This window comes from Eublepharis macularius, chromosome 9 (genome assembly GCF_028583425.1).
Source record: "Eublepharis macularius isolate TG4126 chromosome 9, MPM_Emac_v1.0, whole genome shotgun sequence".
Lineage (NCBI taxonomy): Eukaryota > Metazoa > Chordata > Lepidosauria > Squamata > Eublepharidae > Eublepharis > Eublepharis macularius.
In genome coordinates, this window is record NC_072798.1 from 8,125,430 (window position 1) to 8,144,961 (window position 19,532).

Here is a 19,532-nt window from a genome sequence, read left to right on the forward strand (position 1 = left end):
TTCATGGAACACAGAGTGATTGCAGGCAGCAGACACGTTGCTTCCATGCCTGGATGTTGTTTCTGACTGGCTTTTCTAGCCAGGCGTGGTTTTCAGCCAGCTGCTGGTGCTCCATCCTGAAGCTACTCATCGTCGCTCTCCAGCAGCTGGCATTGGCTCAGGAGATGAGCACTGCGCCATCTCTCCTGCAGTTCCAGTCTCTGGCGCTGTCTCCGGTGCCCTCTGGGCATGGGTGAACCTGGGGGGGTGGGGGTGGAAGGCCCTGGCTGTGCTTCCCCTGTGGTGCTGGCAGTCCCTGACTGAGCTTCCCCTGTGGAAGTTCCTGGCTGAGCTTCCCCTGTAGTATTGGGGCTAGAGGGTGCTGGTGTCTCAGCTGCTAGCTGTGAGCTTTGATCAGCCAGCAGCTGCTGCTCCTGATTACCGGCTTCTGCTGAGTCAGGGCTGGCTACTTGGAGCTCCTCTTCTCCTGGGGAATCCTGGCTGGCTACACGAGCCCCTCTCCTCCTGAGGAGGAGTCCTCGCTCTCACTGAGCCCAGACTGGGCCATGACACACACACCCTTCCCATCATTTTTGCACTCACCTTCATTTTGACCCTCTAACTGAATTGGTCTATGGGAAGCAATCCTTAAAGTGAATTCCTTTTTTTGGTTTATTATATATATTAATAGGACATCTCTTAAATATTTCTTTAAAAAATAAAAAACGACTGAAAAAAATAGGACTTTTTTTTATTGTTACTTGGAGCATCCAGCCAGGTAACTCCTACTCACCTGAGGCTAAGTCCCAGGCTACCACCAGATAATTGTTGGGGGGGGAGAAAACCAAAAACATGGTCTGGGTGTGCTTTCAGTCCCGAGTCTGCAGAAAACTCGGCAGTCTGTTTTTTGTGACACTGGAATTTCCTTAGTGCCCGTTCCGGGCTGTTTTGTACTGTTCCCGGAGCCTTTTGGCATGGAACAGTTAATAAAAGGGTGCCAGTCCAGAGTTTTCATTTCTAAAATATTGTTCTAGAGTGTCTCTAACGCATCCCACTGTTTTTTGTGGCACCCGATGTGCCCGATGGAAGGTGGAGTAAGCCTTTGGTAAGAAGGACTGATCAGTCCGTAACACCACCTTCTCCTTGTGGAAGATGCGCAGATCTGGCCTAATAGACAGAGCGCCAAGCTCCGATATCCTGCGCGCCGAAGTTATCGCCACCAGGAAAATGGTTTTAAGTCTCAGCCATTTCAGAGCGATGTCCTTGATAGGCTCAAATGGTGGCTTGGTGAGTGCTGATAACACGACGTTCAGACGCCAGGTCGGGAAACGATGCACCACTGGAGGGTTGAGCAGGGTGGCCCCTCTGAGAAATCTCTTGTTGATGAGACGCGATGGGGATACCGTCAATCTCCTGAACGACAGTACCAATTGCCGCTATTTGTTTTCTCAGTGTCGCTGGTCGTAGTCCCCTGTCTAGCCCCTCCTGCAGAAAACTCTCAAAGTAGTTGAGAGAGCAATCGCTGAAAAACTCCAGGCCTTCTTGGACAATTCTGGTGCTTTGGACCCTTTTCAGTCTAGTTTTAGACCAGGCTATGGGACAGAGACAGTTGTGGTGGCTCTAGTTGATTACCTCCGCCTGAATGTAGACAAAGGCCATACTTCATAGTTGCTCCTCCTGCATCTATCTGCAGCCTTTGAAAAAACTAGACCACACCATAATGCTGAGGTGTTTGGAGGCACAAGAAGGTATCAGGGGATGTGCCTTGGACTGGTTTAAATCATTTCTCATGGGACAAAGTGTTACTATTGGAGGCCAGCTACCCTCAGTATGGGAATTATCTTGTGGGGTTCCAAAAGGCGCAAACTTATCCGCTATGTTATTCAACCTCTACAAAGGCAACCTCTTCTTGGGCAACTGAAGACAATGGGCTTAGAAGGGTGTAAGTCTGTTTAATAACATAAGAGCCCTGCTGTATCAGACCAGTGGTCTATCTTGTCCAGCATCCTGTTTCACACAATGACCAAACGAGTTGCCCCGGAGAGCCAACAAATGGACATGGATTACTAGCCCTTCCTCTGACACTGCCTGCTAGCACTGATATTCAGAAGTTTGCTACCTCCGTATATGGAGGTTCCCTTTACTCACCATGGCTAAGAGCCATTGATATATCTATCTTCCTTGAATCTGCCTAATTCTTTTAAAGCCATCTATGCTTGGGGCTATCACTATACTCATTGGCGATTTTCTTTCCCTTTTTCATCACATGGGATTTGGCCCTAGGTTTCTCGGTACTCTGCAAGCTCTTTATTCATCTACTCAAGCCCAAGTTAAGGCTAACAATCTGAAATCTGGTTTATTTAATATAAATAGATGTACCCGTCACGGTTATCCACTTCCCCCCTCCTTTTAGCACTTGCTGTGGAGCCGCTGGCAGAAGCCCTAAGGCAAAATCCTCAGATCCACGGTATTAAAGTGGGGAACTATGAACATAAGGTTTCACTTTACACTGATGATATTTTAATTTTTACCTCTTTACCAGTTGATTCTTTAGAATCAGTCTCACAAACCCTACCCTTGTTTAGTTCGATTTCAGGTTTAACAGTTAATAAATCCAAATCAGAGTTGTTTCCCATTAATATGACCCCTAGTTCAGTAGCTAGGTTATGAACATGATTTACATTCAAATAGGTTACGAAGAAGGTGAGATATCTAGGAGTTTATATCCCCATACGCTTGAATGATGTCGTTCGGGTAATTTTTGATGAACTTTTCAAATCAGTGCTGATCCTTTTTTCTAAAAAGAAAAAACAAACTTACTCATGGTTTGATAGGATCTCACTGGTTATATCTCTTATTCTCCCTAAGTTTTGTTTCTATTCTGATCCCTCCCAGTTAAAATACTTCCAAGAAAATGACAGCTTTGGGAAAGGGCTCTCAATGAGTTTATTTGGTCTGGCCGCAAACCAAGAGTTGGGTTCCGGACGTTACGTCAGAGGATTAGGTGGTCTGAATGTCCCAGACCGGTCTTTATATCATGCTGCCTCTTCTTTGGCTCCATTGATTCAGGCTTTAAAATGGAATCCAACGGAAGCCTGGATCTCTGTAGAAAGTTTCTTTTCTTTACCACTTTCCTTACCAGTAACCATCTGGTCCTCAGCTAAAAACAGGCCAGCTGTGACTTCCTCCAATTCCCTGTTAGACAACATGCTGAAAACCTGAGATAAATATAGGAAAATCTTAGTTCCAGGTATTTCTCCCCTAACACCTTTCATTAACCAAGATTGGTTTCCCCCAGGAAAGGATTTAAGTGAGTTTAGGGAATGGAAAGACTCTGGGTTATTGTTTATTATTAATTGGATTAAAAATGGGCCAATTCTAGATAAATCTATAGTGAAAGAAAGATTCAGAATTAAGATATCAGGCCTGCCTGCCTGCAAGCCGGGCTGCTGGTGTAAACGAGGGCAATCTGCTTTGATTTCACTTGCTTTAGTTTCATTCGTGAGTCGTGAGTGAGTGAGTGACTGCCTGCAAGCTGGGCTGCTGGTGTGAAGGAGGGCAATCTGCTTTGCTTTCACTTGCTTTAGTTTCATTCGTGAGTCGTGAGTGAGTGCCTGCCTGCCTGCAAGCCAGGCTGCTAGTGTGAAAGAGGGTAAGCTGCTTTGATTTTACTTGCTTTACTTTTATTTGTGACTCCTGAGTGAGTGATTGCCTGCCTGTAAGCCAGGCTGCTGGGGTTGGCTTTCTAAAGGAGGGTACACTGCTTTGATTTCATTTGCTTTATTTTCATTTTTGACTCCTGAGAGTGTGTGGACTGGAGGGGGGGAGAGTGGGGGGGGGTAGAGAGAGAGAGAAAGTGTGTGGGGGGGTGGACTGGAAGGAGAGAGATAGCGGGGGTGGTATAGAGAGAGAAAAATCAATCCACAGATCATGAATACAAATCTCCACAGATCTCCATTTCATCTGAGGCTCAGCTCTACTGCTTTGGTTATCTGCCTAGCATGCCATTTTCCTTCTTGAGTTGCCCAGGAGATGCAGTTGAGGTCTGAACTGTGTTAGAAAGCTCTGTGCTGGCCTAGCAAGTGCACAAGGCAGCCACTTAGAGAGGATTGTAAAGTTAAGTGACTTACAGTGCAATTTTAAGCAGAGTTACTGCAGTCTAAGCCCATCGAAGGGACCTCTCTTTCAGTTTGATCTTTGACACTGCAAGGACAGGGTTGTTCCTTAGTGTGTACTACACTGTGTAGTGACTTTTTTCCTCTGAAGTTATTTTTTGTCATCTTTTGATTGTTATCTGTTGATTGTCATCTTCCAGAAGGGCCCTAGGAATACATATCTGTATTTCTCTGGAGGGAGAAAAAGGGCACTCTGGAGGGTGATAAAGCCTCCCCCAGTGATGTTAGGGGGTGTGGCATATGCAAATCAGTTATGCCAATGACACACGTCTGGTGATGGCAAGGGGTGTGGCATATGCTAATGAGTTATGCTAATGAGTTCCTGCAGTTCTTTTTCTACGAAATGACCCCTGCAAATTATTATTAAGGGTGACACATAAAGACCCTCTGCCATACCAAAAAAACTGGTCTGATTCTTTAAAATGGATTTTCTTGGAATCAGATTGGCAACAGATATGGAACTCCCCTTCCAATAAATCTAGTTGTTGGAATATTAAACTCCAATTTTACAAGCTTTTGTCCAATTGGTATTTAACGCCACATAAACTGAATCAGATGAATAGGTCGTTGAGCCCTCTGTGCTGGAGATCTTGTAAGCAGGAAGGCACGGCCCTACGTATGTGGTGGGAATGCCATTTTGTTCAGGAATTTTGGAGAGTGGTTCACTAAGAGATATCCAACATGGTGGGTCTTTTGTTGCCATACTCCCCAGAATTTCTCCTGTTGGATTTTTGGCCCAACTCTATGCTAGATAGGAATACCAGATCTCTTGTTTCGACATTGGTTGCCTCTGCTCGTTTGGTCATTGCTAGGAATTGGAAATCCCTGGTAGGTCCATTGCTAAAAAATGGTATCAGAAAATCTGGGAGCAATATTTGATGGGTAGGATTATGCATAATCCGTTTTTTGGGAACTTGCATATGGTAGTCCCCTTATTTGAATATGATGAAATATAGAAACCAGTTTTAGATGTTTTAAATGCCAAAGATGTAATCCCCTCAATGCAACAAAGTTTAAATGCCTGTTTATTGTAATTGTTTTTTTAACAATTTGCCAAGAGTTGTTTTGATCATTTCTTTTATGGTTTAATTTTAATTCTTTTCTTTTTTGTATTGTATGGTTTTATCATTTCTTGTATTAAATCTTTTAAAAAAACTATACTCATTGGCAGTGGATTCTACATGTTTTCTTCTGTCCTGAGAATGTTCTCCTGATTATTTCCTCTCTGCACCAAATTTAAGAGTTGATCTGAAGTTGGTTTCTTTGTAGCCATAAGCCTTTTTTAAAGACTAACCAACTTTATTGTAGCATAAGCTTTCAAGAACCACAGCTCTCTTCATCAGATGCATCATCAGCTTTCAAGAACCACAGCTCTCTTCATCAGATGCATCGTCAGCTTTCGCGAACCACAGCTCTCTTTGTCAGATGCATCGTCAGCTTTCGCAAACTACAGCTCTCTTCATCAGATGCATCGTCAGCTTTCGAGAACCACGGTTCTCTTCGTCAGATGCATTGTTAGCTCTCAGAGAACCACAGCTCTCTTATGCTACAATAAAGTTGGTCAGTCTTTTTTTTAAGTGACTTTTATTATTTATATATAACAATATAACGTTTATAACTCTCCAGTAATACAAAATATCAACAGTCTCTTAATACAGAGATATCATTATGTTTATAAAAGTGGTTTGTCGATTACAGAAATATAAAGTTAAAAGATAACCCGTAAAATAAAAGCATTATCGTCAAAATAAAGTTCCACTAAAGCTCACCATAACCCCCACATTTCTACGTCTACAATATATTTTAACTTTGTTAATAAAAGTTTGTTTTTAAATAAAAATTCTAAAAAAGGTTCCCATTTAACATAGAAGTTTGAGGTACCTGTTGGATTAGTTTGAAGATGTAATTTTTCAGTTATTTTCTCCATCAATAGTAGATCCCAGACTTTGTTAAACCGTGTATTAAATGTGGGGACTGATTTAGATTTCCAGCGCAAAGCCAATGATGTTTTAGCTGCATGAAGTGTTGTTATTAAACCCTTTCTAATGGACGGTATTTCCCGAGTTCCCCAAATATCCAAAAAGATAATTTCTGGTTTCATAGGCATCTCTTGGTTGGTTATTAATGCAATTTGAACTAAAACCTTATTCCAGAACTCTGTTACATACTGGCACTTCCACCAACAATGAGCATTATCGCTTATTTGTCCACATTGTTTCCAGCATAAAGGTGGACTTTTAGAGTATATTTTAGCTAATTTCTGTAGTGTAAGATACCAAAAATTAAGTATTTTATATGATTATAGATTAATGTTAATGGGTTGAGATCTAAATAATCTCGAATTCCAGATCTGATTCCATTCAGCTTTTATTGGCTTTAAGGATTCTGTTATCAGCAGTAAGAACAATAGGGAAGTCGCACTGCTCCTTTAAGGGCCATTTACACCTTAAGGTTCCATACCTTAAAAAAGAAAATACATCATATCTCTCTAGCAACCTTTTCTTTGTATTCTATTGATAAATCTACCAGTCCCCCAACACAGTTTTCTTGGACCATCCTAAAAGTGCTCGCTTTTCAAAGGCAGATATACTGCTTTACTGATCACTATGTTGATCTTGCCATGGGATGCAGTGTTAGGACTTTTGATAACATTTGTCAAATTCCTGCCATAATACTGGGAGGTGCTCATGTGGCGGTCTCCCACCAGCACTTCAAAATCTTAAATATCCTAGGCAGTCGCATCTTCAGAGTATTGCACCCGTGGTTAGAATTCTTCTTACAGCTTCAACTCCTATAACAACCAGTCTATATTTTTATATAATAATTGTGTGTGTGTTATGTGCCATCAAGTCGCCTCTGACCTATGGCGATCCCATGCATGAAAGACCTCCAGAATGTCTTATCATTAACAGACTTGCTCAGATCCTGCAAACTGGATATAATAATTAGCAATTCAGAAATAATGGAGGCCAATTTACAAGTTATCTCTCATGGTTGTTTCTAGAAAGCCCTCCCCTCTTCTCAGATTTTACGCTTGTTTGGAGCCCTCTAAGTCATATGGTATTTAAAAGTATAAACACCTTAATTTTTTACAAGCAAATTTGCAAATGTGCCCAGCGTTGGAATATAGGCTGCAGGGGGATTAATGTGTTTACCCAGTGTGACCTGGAAGGGAAACCTGGCAGAGAGCCAATAGCCCACTCTAACTCAAAGCTTGGGAAACTAAGATGTGTTTATAAACTGCTATTGATCAATTGATCAGGTGATTTCTTTTCTAGGCTCAAAAAAAGATTGCCATAACTGGCATAGCCTCTCAGTCTAAGAGTGATTCCGCACACGTTGGATAATGCACTTCCAATCCTCTTTATAGATCGTTCGGAATGGATTTTTTCATGTGCGGAACAAAAAATCCACCTCAAACGATACAATAGGCATAGGAATTATCAGTATGTCTCATTTTCAACATGGCCCCATCTGTGGATACATAAATCTGGAGACTATAGCCATGAACAGACAAAACATATTTTCCTACAAACCTGAAAAATAACCCAGGTTTGCAGAAAAATCTGAAACCTAAAAAAAAGAAACCAAAGCTTGAATGTAATATTATTAGCAGAAGCAGCACTTGCACCTTTAAGAAATGAATGCCCTCTAAAGTGGCCATTGTGGGGGTTGCTAGGCAACCAAATAATATTGCCAGCCTTGGTTTCTGTTCATAAAGGGTGTTTTCCAGGCCTGTTTTGGCCTTTGAAAGAGGACTCATTGGACCTAGGCCTGGCAGCAGCCACTGACAGATCCAGCTATTCACTACTATTCAATAGCAGCCACTGCAATGGTTACTGCATCATTGTGGTGTGGTTACTGTTTCAGACTAGGATCTAGGAGATCCAGGATAAAATGGAGAAAAAAAGAATGATGTAAAGCTGCTTTGGGTCCCCATTAAGGATGGTATATAGGAAGTCAATAAGTAAATATAATTGAAGATGAGGGCAGATAAAAGGTTGGTTAGTGGGTAGGAAGGAGAAGGAAGTAAAAATTATTTTAAAACTAAACAAGGCACAAAATGAAATAAATTGTTGAAACAAGATGAATAAAGCCACCAAACAAATCAATTAATCAAAAGTGGAATGATTGTTGCATGTCCTTAATAGGCAAGAGTGTATGAAAAGGAAAGCAGCTATGGGGACTCGGTGGGATACCGCCACTGCTTGCCAAGGGCTTTTGGTGCCCTTTCCAATGTTGTCATTGTGTGCGTCATGGTATTTAATCCCGTTCTTTCCTGCTGTGCCAAATCCTATACAGCCTCATACTTGTTGTTTTACTCCCTTGTGCATTCCTCATTATTTCATAACTTCTTCCCACTTACAGTCCCAAAGAAGCAGCTCCAGTGTATTCCTTCACAGACACTTAATGGTATAGTAGGATTTATTTCATAACTGCAAGGGACATTCCTTTTCATTAATTTCAACAAATAAGCTAACTCTTTCTTTAAAAACATACATAGCAGAGATGCCTTGAACCTGCAGAGGGAAAACAACAGTTGAAAGGCCAAGGCAACATGCAGGTGTAATCAAGACACACAGAGATGTCAGCAAGCACCATACAAGAGACTGTCATGTTTTCTTTCTTACATACACCCCATTTAATGGTTCCATGTTTTTTTAAACATGAGTTATTTTGTAAAAGCCTTAGCTCTTAAACTGAACAGGTATTATTCCTAGAATTTTATACCCTCATACAATTCATACATGATTTATATCATACCTTTTAACAAAGCTCTCAAATCAATTGCAGTTACTTTATATCCTGATTCTAGATATATTGATGCAGAAGCCCCATTAATTTAAATTGAATGTTCTTCCAAACAAGAACTCTTGGAATCAGGCTGTTAATAATTTGGCTGTATATGAAAACAGCCACTTCAACCATCACTAAAAGAGATGAGCATATTTACTTCCTGATTAATCTGTGTGCAGCAGAAACAAATTGCCAGAGGCTGGGAATAAAACCAATCAGTGGAGACCCTTATTAGGATTCTACTAGTATACTGCTACCTTGTTCTTGGAAGAATATGGCTGCAGTTGGAGAAAGGATATACCTATTCTGTCAAGACTAGGTGTTTCTTCAGGCTTCATACTTAAACTGTATTCAGACACGAACTTCCTTTGTTACTCTGTTTAGGCTTTGGCGTTGATCCCACCTACAATTTTTACAGGCACAGAGTGGTGTTGATTTTAGCCAATTCCTCCACCACCACCCCCAAACTATTCCTGGGGGATCTCCTGTCTCCCAGGAGCAACATTTTGGGGAGGATACTGTAGGAGGGAAGCAACTCACTTCCCCTCCTTGCACACACACAAATTCTATGAGGGATCCGCCCTTTATCTGGCTATACTATATTTCCATGTACTATGGAAAGCACTTTGGGCTGCATTCAAGAAGTTAAAAAGAAAGACTAATATATAAAGAATGAGGCTAATTTGACCATGTTTTCTACATGTAGTGATATTTTTAAAAGTGTTAGAGCATTCAAACATGAAAAAGATCCTCTCCACTGCCAAAACCAGTAGTCCAAAAATAGCTTTGCTGATTGATTCTGCTGAAATATGAACAGCCACAAGCCACTATTTCTTAGATGATCCACTAAGACTTCATCATGTCAAGGAAACGTAGAACAAAAGGTTGGATCCCATGGAAAAGATTCCACAGGAACAAGGCCGGGAAGTAATTTTAGCTGATTCTTTCCCTGCTGCAGCAGCCCTTCAACTCCCCCCTCCGTAGTCCCCTGATCCCCAGGAGCAGCATTTGGGGGGACATTCCAAGCTGCAGTTGGAGAGGGAAGCCACATTTCCATGCATAGAATTTAAATGAGACCCAACCCGAGGGTTTGATAAAAGATACTTTGTGGGCTTTCTTCATTTCCTTAATACATTTTTTTAAGAAGCAGATACTGTTAATCTAAATTTGATATATCTGAATGATACTGCAAATATAATGAAAAAAACCCCACACATCTATATATGTTATTTATTAAAATATTTTATGAAGTAATCATAAAATCTAAGAAAATATATTTAACATTGCTGTAGATCATTGAACTATATATACACTGAGCTCACAGTACAGGATTTCTAGGCAGTATTATGAATTTTAAAATACTATTTCAAGGTATCTTTAAAAATCCTCAGACCTTAACTTTTTGTATACCATTCTTTATGCTATTACCATGAGCTATGGTAGCAGATTCCTAAAAAGAATATCATTACCACTAGTATGAAGTAATGTAAAGAAGGAGTGTCCTTATACAAAGATTTTTAATAGCTGTGTATGTGCTGGATGAATTTTGTTGAATGAATTTGCCATTTGAAAAGGAAGTATTATTATGCTGACATATAATACATTTCATAACTAGTTTACTTTACCTTCTTTCAAGCAGCAGCTAAGAAAAACAACTAAAAGTAGGGTTTTTTTCTGTAAGACTATCATATATGCATTGTTAACATTCACCTGCAAATCCGAAACACATCATACAACTCAGTGAAACTTATTGCTGAGTGTACATACTGTAAAGCTGTAAAATGGTCACTAGAAAACAGAAAAAAGAGTTGAAAATCAGTAGTCACTGATGCGTGTCACCCAATAGTTTTGTCCAAAGGTATCTTCTTATTTTTTTTTAATTAAAGAGGGCCAAAAAGAGAATAGAATGAACTGCAGATCATTTATTTGTAAAACTGATGGAATATAAACATTCCAAGGTGGAAGAAAATGTCAAGCAGAGATTCTTCCTCTAAGGAACTGTACCCTTTTCCTTCTACCTTTGGAAACTCAGCCTTTGGTCTGCATAACAGCTCTTGAAGTAAAAATATCAGGGTTCACATTCCAGACCATCCATTTCTCTTGGCCTAGTGCAAATAATAGTGACCTATGAAATACATGAGATAACCATGACCATTTTTTTTGCCACTTGCTCTTGAATTTCGATTAAAAAGCTCAGGACATCAGGTAGAAATTTAGGGCAGCACTAGGTGTGAAGTTGTTTAATTAAAACTGTCATGCTTTCCTTTTAGCAACTTTACTCTCAAAACAACAGCTTCCCAATTAAATGATTGCTTAGAATGAAACTGCAAGTGTAGCCAAATTTAGTGTTACAGTGCCATCCTAAGCAGAGTTGATCATTTCTAAGCCCACTGACATCAGTGGATTTGGAAGGGTGCAGCTCTACTTAGGCTGGCACTGTTAGCTACACACACCAGTACATGAGAACCTCCTTTGCTAAACAGGTGGTTGGTACTGTCAGGTTTGACACCCATTACTTTTTCATAGTAGTAGTAGTAGTAGTAATGTCCTCCCCCAGTCTTATGATTGGGATTGTCAGCCTGACACCCAACCATTTATTTAGTAAGCCATACATATACCTGTGAACATTAGGTATCATTATCCAGGTAATAGTATTTTGTGTCCTCGGAACACATCTAAACAGGCAATCTTTATGTGAAAGCCTGTTTTTATGTACAGATTGGCTTCACTGTGTCAGGAAGAATATTAAATTATACACAGTATAGTTGAACATAAACTTTACACAGAAGTTTATGTAGAGATTTAAGAGTCTGGGGTGTGGACCAATATGAAATCGAGTACATGAATTATAGAAAACATAATTAGCTATTTTACAGATATTTTTAAAAAGAGTGTTTGATACAACTGATTTCATCCAAACCTATTTTTGCTTCTTACACATCAGTAGCATCTAAATTCACTATGACCCACACTTTAATTCCCAATAAATGCATGCTCTCTTCTTGCTTCATAATAGCCTCACTGAGGCCTTGAATGGAAAACAAGAAAAAAAGGATGCTGCAAAGTGAACATAATTACACTTAAACATAATTTGCTATGATACAGAGAAGAAATTAATAAAGAGAGGAGAAATCTTGACACCAAACGTAGTATCAGTTTTCTTTCCTCCTTGCAATCAAGAGCAGTATCTGGAGATGGTTTCTTTAGTTGTGAAGTTGTTTTAACACATTTCATAACAATAATCCAAGAGGTCTGTAGCAATACATATCAGTCCAAATCTAAACATTTTGAAACATACGACAAGCCAAAATAATGAGAGAAATTCATTTAAGACCCGGTTGCAATTTCTTTGATGCTTCATGATCCTCCAATCAACATGATGTAGCAATATGCAAATGAGTTAGTCAGATCAAAGAAAAACAGTCTATACATATCAACATAAGACTGTCCAATCAAGAACAAGTTTAAACATTTACTAAATAATACTGCTTATATGATTTATAGGGTGCAGGGGATTAAATGTTTAAAACTGTTTACATCTTCTCTAGTTACACTGTTTGCATTGTATCTATTACATTATCAAACAATACTACCAAGTTCAATGTTTTACTAAAAATAACTTTAGTGTCCATATTATGAGTCAACTTTTCCACTTCAAAACATGCAGTTCATGCATCTTACAGTTTTACTGCCATAGTCGATACACTCTGGTCCAATACACTCGCAGCAGGCATTATGAAACCATCGGTATTTTGATGCACCCATAGATTCACAAGAGATCTTGCACTGATGTACTGACATGCAATCATCAAAGTAAACCACTGTACACATGCGTTCTAAATGAAGAAAGTGGAAAAGGGCCTTTAGTTTGCTAAACAAAGTTTAACCATAGATCATTCAAACAACGTCATATTTACAACCCTGTTGTTTAATTCACAGTGAATTCCCAGAATCCCTTTGGTAGCTTCACTCCACTGCCCCAAAGACTGTGCAGTAGTGCAACTATTGTGCACCAATTGTAGTTTGTCTCCTTGTATCACTGCATTATGCATCATCTTGTCTACATATGCTCCAAGCCTTGTTGATTTCAAAGGTTGGACAAAGTCATGTTACAGACCTGATAACTGTCCCTGGCCCTCTAGTTGACCATCTCTGCTCTGACTTAACAAGGGTAAAGATAGATGATGTTATGGTTGCTCCCAGTTGCCGAAAAGCGGCCTCTTCAAGGCTTTAGGCATACCGGGCTTCATTCCAATCCCAGCAACCTCATACCGAGTGCTACAAGGCTCCTTATCTTCCTCTTTCGGCCTGCCATTTTAAAGATGGATATGGCTTGGCTTCCCTTCTGCCTCTCCCTGCTAAAGTATTTAAGTAATATCATGCAGACATAAAACGTTTCTGAACATGCATTTGAGGATCTGGAATAAATTTATATACTTTCAGTGCAATCCTATGGAGAGTTACACTGGAGTAACTCTCCATAGGATTGCACTGTAAATCTAGAGGAAACTAGAAATGCCCAACTTCTGAGTTTCATTTAATGAAGAGTACTCTTGCTGAGAAACATAATTAGGTCAAAGTTCAACATTGGTATAAAAACGGGATGTGTCTGAAGCAATTAGGATTCAGTTTATTCATTACATAAAAAGGGCCAACACACTGTGAATAGCACAAAGAATTATGAACATTTTAATTAGCTAACAGAAAAAGCAGCATAGTACTTTTTTTTTAAAAAAAATGTGTGTTTAATTTTTTTAATTTGGAAAAAATTCTAGCTAAGGGAGAATCTTAAAAGTTATTTAAATCTTGTTAGAATGGAAATTGCGTGAAGAAATATTCCATACCATTTGTCACCTATTCATATAAAAATAAACAATACAAACCTGAAATGTATAGTTCAATAATTAAAACATTTTCTGCTCCCAGGTAAAAATAAACCAAAGATCAAGGTGATTTTTTCCTCTTTCTTGGCATCAAGGTTGTCTTTCAAGAGACGCCTCAGACTACTGCACAATGAATTACAAAATACTAAAGGAGACTGGCAATACCATCCTAAAACTCCTTTCTTAAATCTTACAGAATAGACCCAAGTTGGAGACTGGGTTGCTCTGAAGGAACAAGCCTAAGAAAGTTTACTCAAAAGTATCTCATGGTTTGTTCAATGGTATTTACTCTCAAGAAAGTGTTTTAAAAATTACAATCTAAATGCCAAATTCAGTGTGAGAGAAATTGCTTTACCAAATGTGTTCATCAATTTCTGAGATAACCTTAAAAAGGAAGTGCTCTCTTTCTAACAAGGAATAATGAAACGGTGATATCCATCTTTTTGGTATAATTCCCACCTTTTTTGTTGGTTTTGGTTTCCTGTCACATTATATCAAGAGTACCTATCCCAAAACTCTGGAATAGGGAATCACACTTTAAACCCCTCTTCCCCACATATAAATCACTCTTTTCTCCTCTTGATTTTTTAAAGGCACAGGCCCATTTTAACTTCAATAACATTACCTTTGTCATTGGAGTATGGTATGTGGACATTGTTGTTTGGAACAGAGACATTTTGATGTTGGGGATGGTTCACGGATTCTAAAAATGAGACTAAGTTTTCGTGATGTGATAATTCTTCTGTAATAGGGAAGGAAACAATGTTCCAGTTCAACTGAGTGTCACCTTCCGTGAGCGCCCGAAAGAGGGACGGGATTGGCTCATGCAGTTCTTCAACAGTACTTTTGGAAGTTGGAGGTGTGTCACTGTAATTGCGAGGGTTGCACATCCCTGCAGACAAATTAACATTAAACAAAAATTTAATGGAGAAAAAGCACACAAAAAGCAGCTCTTTAAAAATTATGAGACACTGACTAACATCCTCTCACAGGGATTTACAGAAGCAGTTTCTGAGATGGAAATGTGCGGCAACGTAAATGTACAAATGAGATCCATCACATTTTGTCCCGTTTATATTTTCTCTTAGAATTGACATAACATTTTCCTGTGCAGCTGGTGGGAAGATTCATATCCCACACCCCATATTCAGATGTGTACAATTCTTAACACAGATAGAGAGGCATTCAGAGGGCTAAAGCAAACACTTCCTTCCACTCATTAAGTCTCAGGGTATTCTACAGAAAAGGAGCTTTGTTTGTGTGATTGCTTGTTTTTGCTACTATTTGTAACATTTAGGGTTGGGGCGGGGACAGAAAAACACTTGCATTAAGTCAATTCATCCCATGTACTTTCCTGAATTCCTCTTGTGCTTTTCTGGATTTATTTATAAACAATGTTTGCAAGAAGAAATGCCAAGGCATTGGTCACCTATTTAATCTGGCAAAAAGTAAGGGATACCTTGGGAAGCGGGATGCAGAGTGAACTTAAAAAATATTTCCTTCAAGTGTAGAGTCACTCAACCCTCGTTTTCTTGTGAGAAGATCAATAATAAATACCTTTCTCTTAGATATAAATCAGAATATAATAGGCATAACACTTGTGTTCTGCCTATCAAGATTGTATTTACACAAAGCTTATTTGATCACAATTCAAGAATCTGCCCATCTGCTTCACTAACTAATTTAACCCCCTGCCAGAATTACAAAGATTAACATCACAAGTCACAAAAGAGTAGTAAACCTACATTCAGACATACTAGAGACTGCATATATTTTATGGCATAACTGAACATTGCCGCTTGGGTGCTTCTGTGTTGTATTAGTGATGTCTGCCAATTCACCAAAACCTTGTCCCAAGGGGTCAACCATGTCATGTAGATTCTTTTCTTAAGCAAAACGTGTTCACGTGCACATACCTAGCCTACACTGACAACTGTGGAAACTAAAGGCTAAAGAAGCCGTTCACTTCATTCAAAGACACTGGGCAGAAAAATGTCCAGAGTTTTGTTCTTCTGTGGAAAACTTCCATTTGTAAAGATTAGTTGTTTCATAAAATTAATAAAAATGTATCACACTGCCAGCACAATGTCAGGCAAGTTTAGCATTTTCAGGGTTATAATTAATGTTTTTCAGGTGGAGTATCCTTAGAAACGGTGTGGAACAGTACATGTATGGTTTACTGATTTGTAAATGGGGTGGGGGAATAAAACCCCAAGCACAAATAATAAGCAAAATTTTAAAAATTAAGTTATGACTTAGCCAACACTTCTTAACCAAAGCTTCTGCCTCTCACATGGCAAAAGGGATACTATGATGATCACCAATCTGACGTGGAACTAAAAAGTGATGCTACTAAGAGCAACAGGGAAACTGAGGTGCACCAGTTACTTCCATAGATGAGATAAATTCTCTTGAAATAGATGAGTGTACAACAATGTCTGTGGCTATTATACAGAGCTCTTTGGGTATCCTGAAATTGTCGCCTCAGTAGTTTTCAGTGCTTTCCCCCCGCTTTAAATGTATAGATGGTTAATAAAGTACATTTTATGTTGTCTATAGATTTTTGCAGATGTCATCCCAATAAAAATAATTTCCACATAAAGCTTTGAATTTGTTTAAACAACTTTCAAATTTTAAGTACTGTGGGAAGATACAGCCTTCCTCACAACCTGGAGAGAAGGGTACCTTGTACTACAAGATAGAAAACTTGTTAGAAATTAATTTTAGATTCCCCCCTCCTTGAATATTTATTCAAGTTTTTTAGTGTCTAAGATCTTAGGTTCAAAACATATTTGTTGTTTCAAATTTTAAAAAATTATAACTTCATAAAAATCATACCAATATGAGTTATCTAATATGCAAAAGGGACTGTTAGATCTACACAAAGAAACATTCTGCTTTCTGTCAAAGTATTGGCTGTTTTCAGACTGTGGGTCTACTCAGAGTAGAAATATATCCCCAAGTAATATGTATAAGTTTTTTGAAGGTTGGTTTAAAATATTTCAGGCAACAAATATTTCAGTATTTCAGTATTTCAGTACTGGAACATAAAACTGACACAGAATACTTGTAACATTTTGTTTACTATCTGTATCAAAATAAATACACTAAATCAGATCATACTCATTTAGAGCACTTGAAAGTTTTGCAGTTCATATTTTTCCAGAAAAGCTGCATCACTTTTATTTGATCCAAGACTACATAAGACAGTATCAGTCTATTTATTCTACAGGCTACACATCAGATAACAGTTTAGTAAATGAATTAGCTGCATCTGTGACATTTCTAAATTTTTGAAAGGAACTTCATTATTTTAATAATTTGTCTATCCACTAAAGGAAGTAATATTTTTAGTGCAATCCTAAAAATAGTTACTCCAGTCTAAGCCCATTGAAGTCAATGGGCTTAGACTGGAGTAACTCTGCTTAGGATTGCACTGTTTGTAGGAAAATGCATGTTCATGGGATCTGAGGGCCAAGCTACACATGACGAATGACACTTGAACGGCAAGTGGATTGAGTGGAAGGCAAGTGAACAGGGAGAAATACACTTGCCATTCAAGTGTCATTCGTCATGTGTAGCTTGGCCCTAAGTAAGCATAGTCTATGGAACAGGATCTGTAGCTGCACCGAGTGACAAATTTTATGGTGGCCATTCCAATTAGGCGCAAATGTACAACATTATATTTTTCATTTATATCTTAATCACATGTATTGCATATTTTAAACTTTTAAACCAAGTATAAACAAGCCCATTGTTTGTTTTTAAAACATTCTCCATCATGTTTTGACTCTCACTGTAAAATTCAGTTCTTTAATACACATTTCTGTTTTGCATATTTTGAAGCTATTCTTGTTTTGTGCATGCCTACTAATGTATCACCACCAAAATATACCCAGTGGCAAACTGCTAATTTGCAAACTGCTAGTTTGCCACTGGCTAGGGAGGTGGTGAGCTGCCCTTCAGCTGCCTAGGGAGGTGGTGAGCTCCCCTTCACTGACAGTTTTCAAGAAGAGGCTGGACGAATATTTGTCAGAGATGCTTTAGGCTGATCCTGCACTGGGCAGGGGGTTGGACTAGATGGTCTGTATGGCCGCTTCCAACTCTGTGATTCTATGTGTGACTGGTCATCTAATGCTCATGTAAAAAGGATTGTGTTTTATGGAGATTTGTTCCTATAGCTTCTCCCATCAGTCTGCTGTGCCCTTCTAGTCTCCTTATAGAACTCTGAAATACACTATTCAGATGCTCATCAGAAAATGTGGGGAAATTATAGGTATGAACAGATCCATTGGAGCTTTGGAGATATATATATGGTTCGTTAAGGAACCATTTCACAACAAAATTGAGGGACAAACAGTGCCTCTGCTCCCACACCTGGTTTATTGTTCTATCCTTGGTCTTCTGCAGAAACAAAAATCCAAAATGCACTATGGTTATCACGGTCCTTGTGTCCATCTTTTGCTCTTATCCAAGTGACTTTTGTCCAATCTGATTGACGTAAATGCAGTGAGAGCCTGTGTAGCGTAGTGGTTAAGAGTGTCAGACTAGGATCTGGGAAACCCAGGCTCAAATCCCCACTCTGGCATTGGTAGCTTTGGCCAGTCACACGGTCTCAGCCTCTTAGCTCAGAGGGTAGTTATGAGGATAAAATGGAAGAGTGTCGAATGATGTAAGCTGCTTTGTTTCTCTAAATGAGGGGTCTCCTTGTTAGTTGGGGAAACTAGCATTCAAGGAGACACAGTGAGAGGAGTTAACTGCCGGATTGCCACCAATATATACCAAGCTCAAACCAGGTTACATGAGGAACGGGCTTATGATATTCTTATGATATTTTATATTCACAATCTGCTCTTTCAGTAAGGAGAAGGGATATGGTTGCTAACAGTTCCCGCCCCCGCAATGAAGGAGTCACGACTCCAGCGTGTAAGTTCATTGAACTTACATGGAGAGGCAGAAGGCATAGAGGTTCTAGTCAGGGAGGAAAGTGAAGAAGGGGGTGAGGGAAGAGGATTAGGGAGGCAGAGTCATCAACTACCCCCCCAAAAGTGTTTTGGACAAAAATGAAAAAAAATGAATATATATATATATTTTCCTATCTAGCACCATGGTTGCTTTTTCCGTGGACTAGAGCAAGGAAAGGGAATGGGGGGGTCCTATATCCCCCGCAGGGTCTTGCACCCTGACGATAAACAGCTCTTGGTGGTCCCCGGCCCACAGGACAGTCATCTGGCCTTGACCAGAGCCAGGGTGTTTTCAGCCCTGGCGGAACATGCTCCCAGTTGAGATCCGGGCCCTGTGGGACTTGTTACAGTTCTGCAGGGCTTGTAAAATGGACATGTTCGGCCGGGCCTTTGGTGAGAATGGGCCTTTGGACACTTGCTGTGAAGGGTCCTTCTCCTCTGAGGACAGGAGGACATCTGTGGGTGTTTCCCACCGTCCTATCGGGGAGGCAGGAAGTTGAAACTTCTTCCTCTTGTAGGTGGGACCACCCCCTGGTCTTCAGTTCGGGTGACTCCCCTCAGCAGTGTTGACTCCTTCATATAAACTGTAATCTATAACTATATCAACTTGTTAATAACTGAAAACAGAGAAGATAAAACACAACGTGCCGAAGAGTGGCAACTAGGAACAGATGAAAAATCACACATATAGAGAATCAAAGTGGAATCAGAAAATACTGGTATGAGGTCGGTGG

The 19,532-nt window shown here is 39.5% G+C and overlaps 1 protein-coding gene across 3 annotated transcripts in view; it reads right to left on the reverse strand.

Moving 5' to 3' along the window:
- Positions 1–8,561: 8,561 nt before the first annotated feature.
- Positions 8,562–19,532, reverse strand: part of LOC129336163 (twisted gastrulation protein homolog 1-like) — a 30,567-nt gene continuing 19,596 nt past the window's right edge. For all 3 annotated transcript variants that reach the window (XM_054989194.1, XM_054989196.1, XM_054989195.1), the window contains 2 exons: positions 14,460–14,726; positions 8,562–12,787 (listed from right to left, as the gene is read on the reverse strand). In XM_054989194.1, the coding sequence (XP_054845169.1) occupies positions 12,606–12,787; positions 14,460–14,726 (449 nt within the window). In that variant the 3' untranslated portion in view covers positions 8,562–12,605. The remainder of the gene's footprint in view (positions 12,788–14,459; positions 14,727–19,532) is intronic.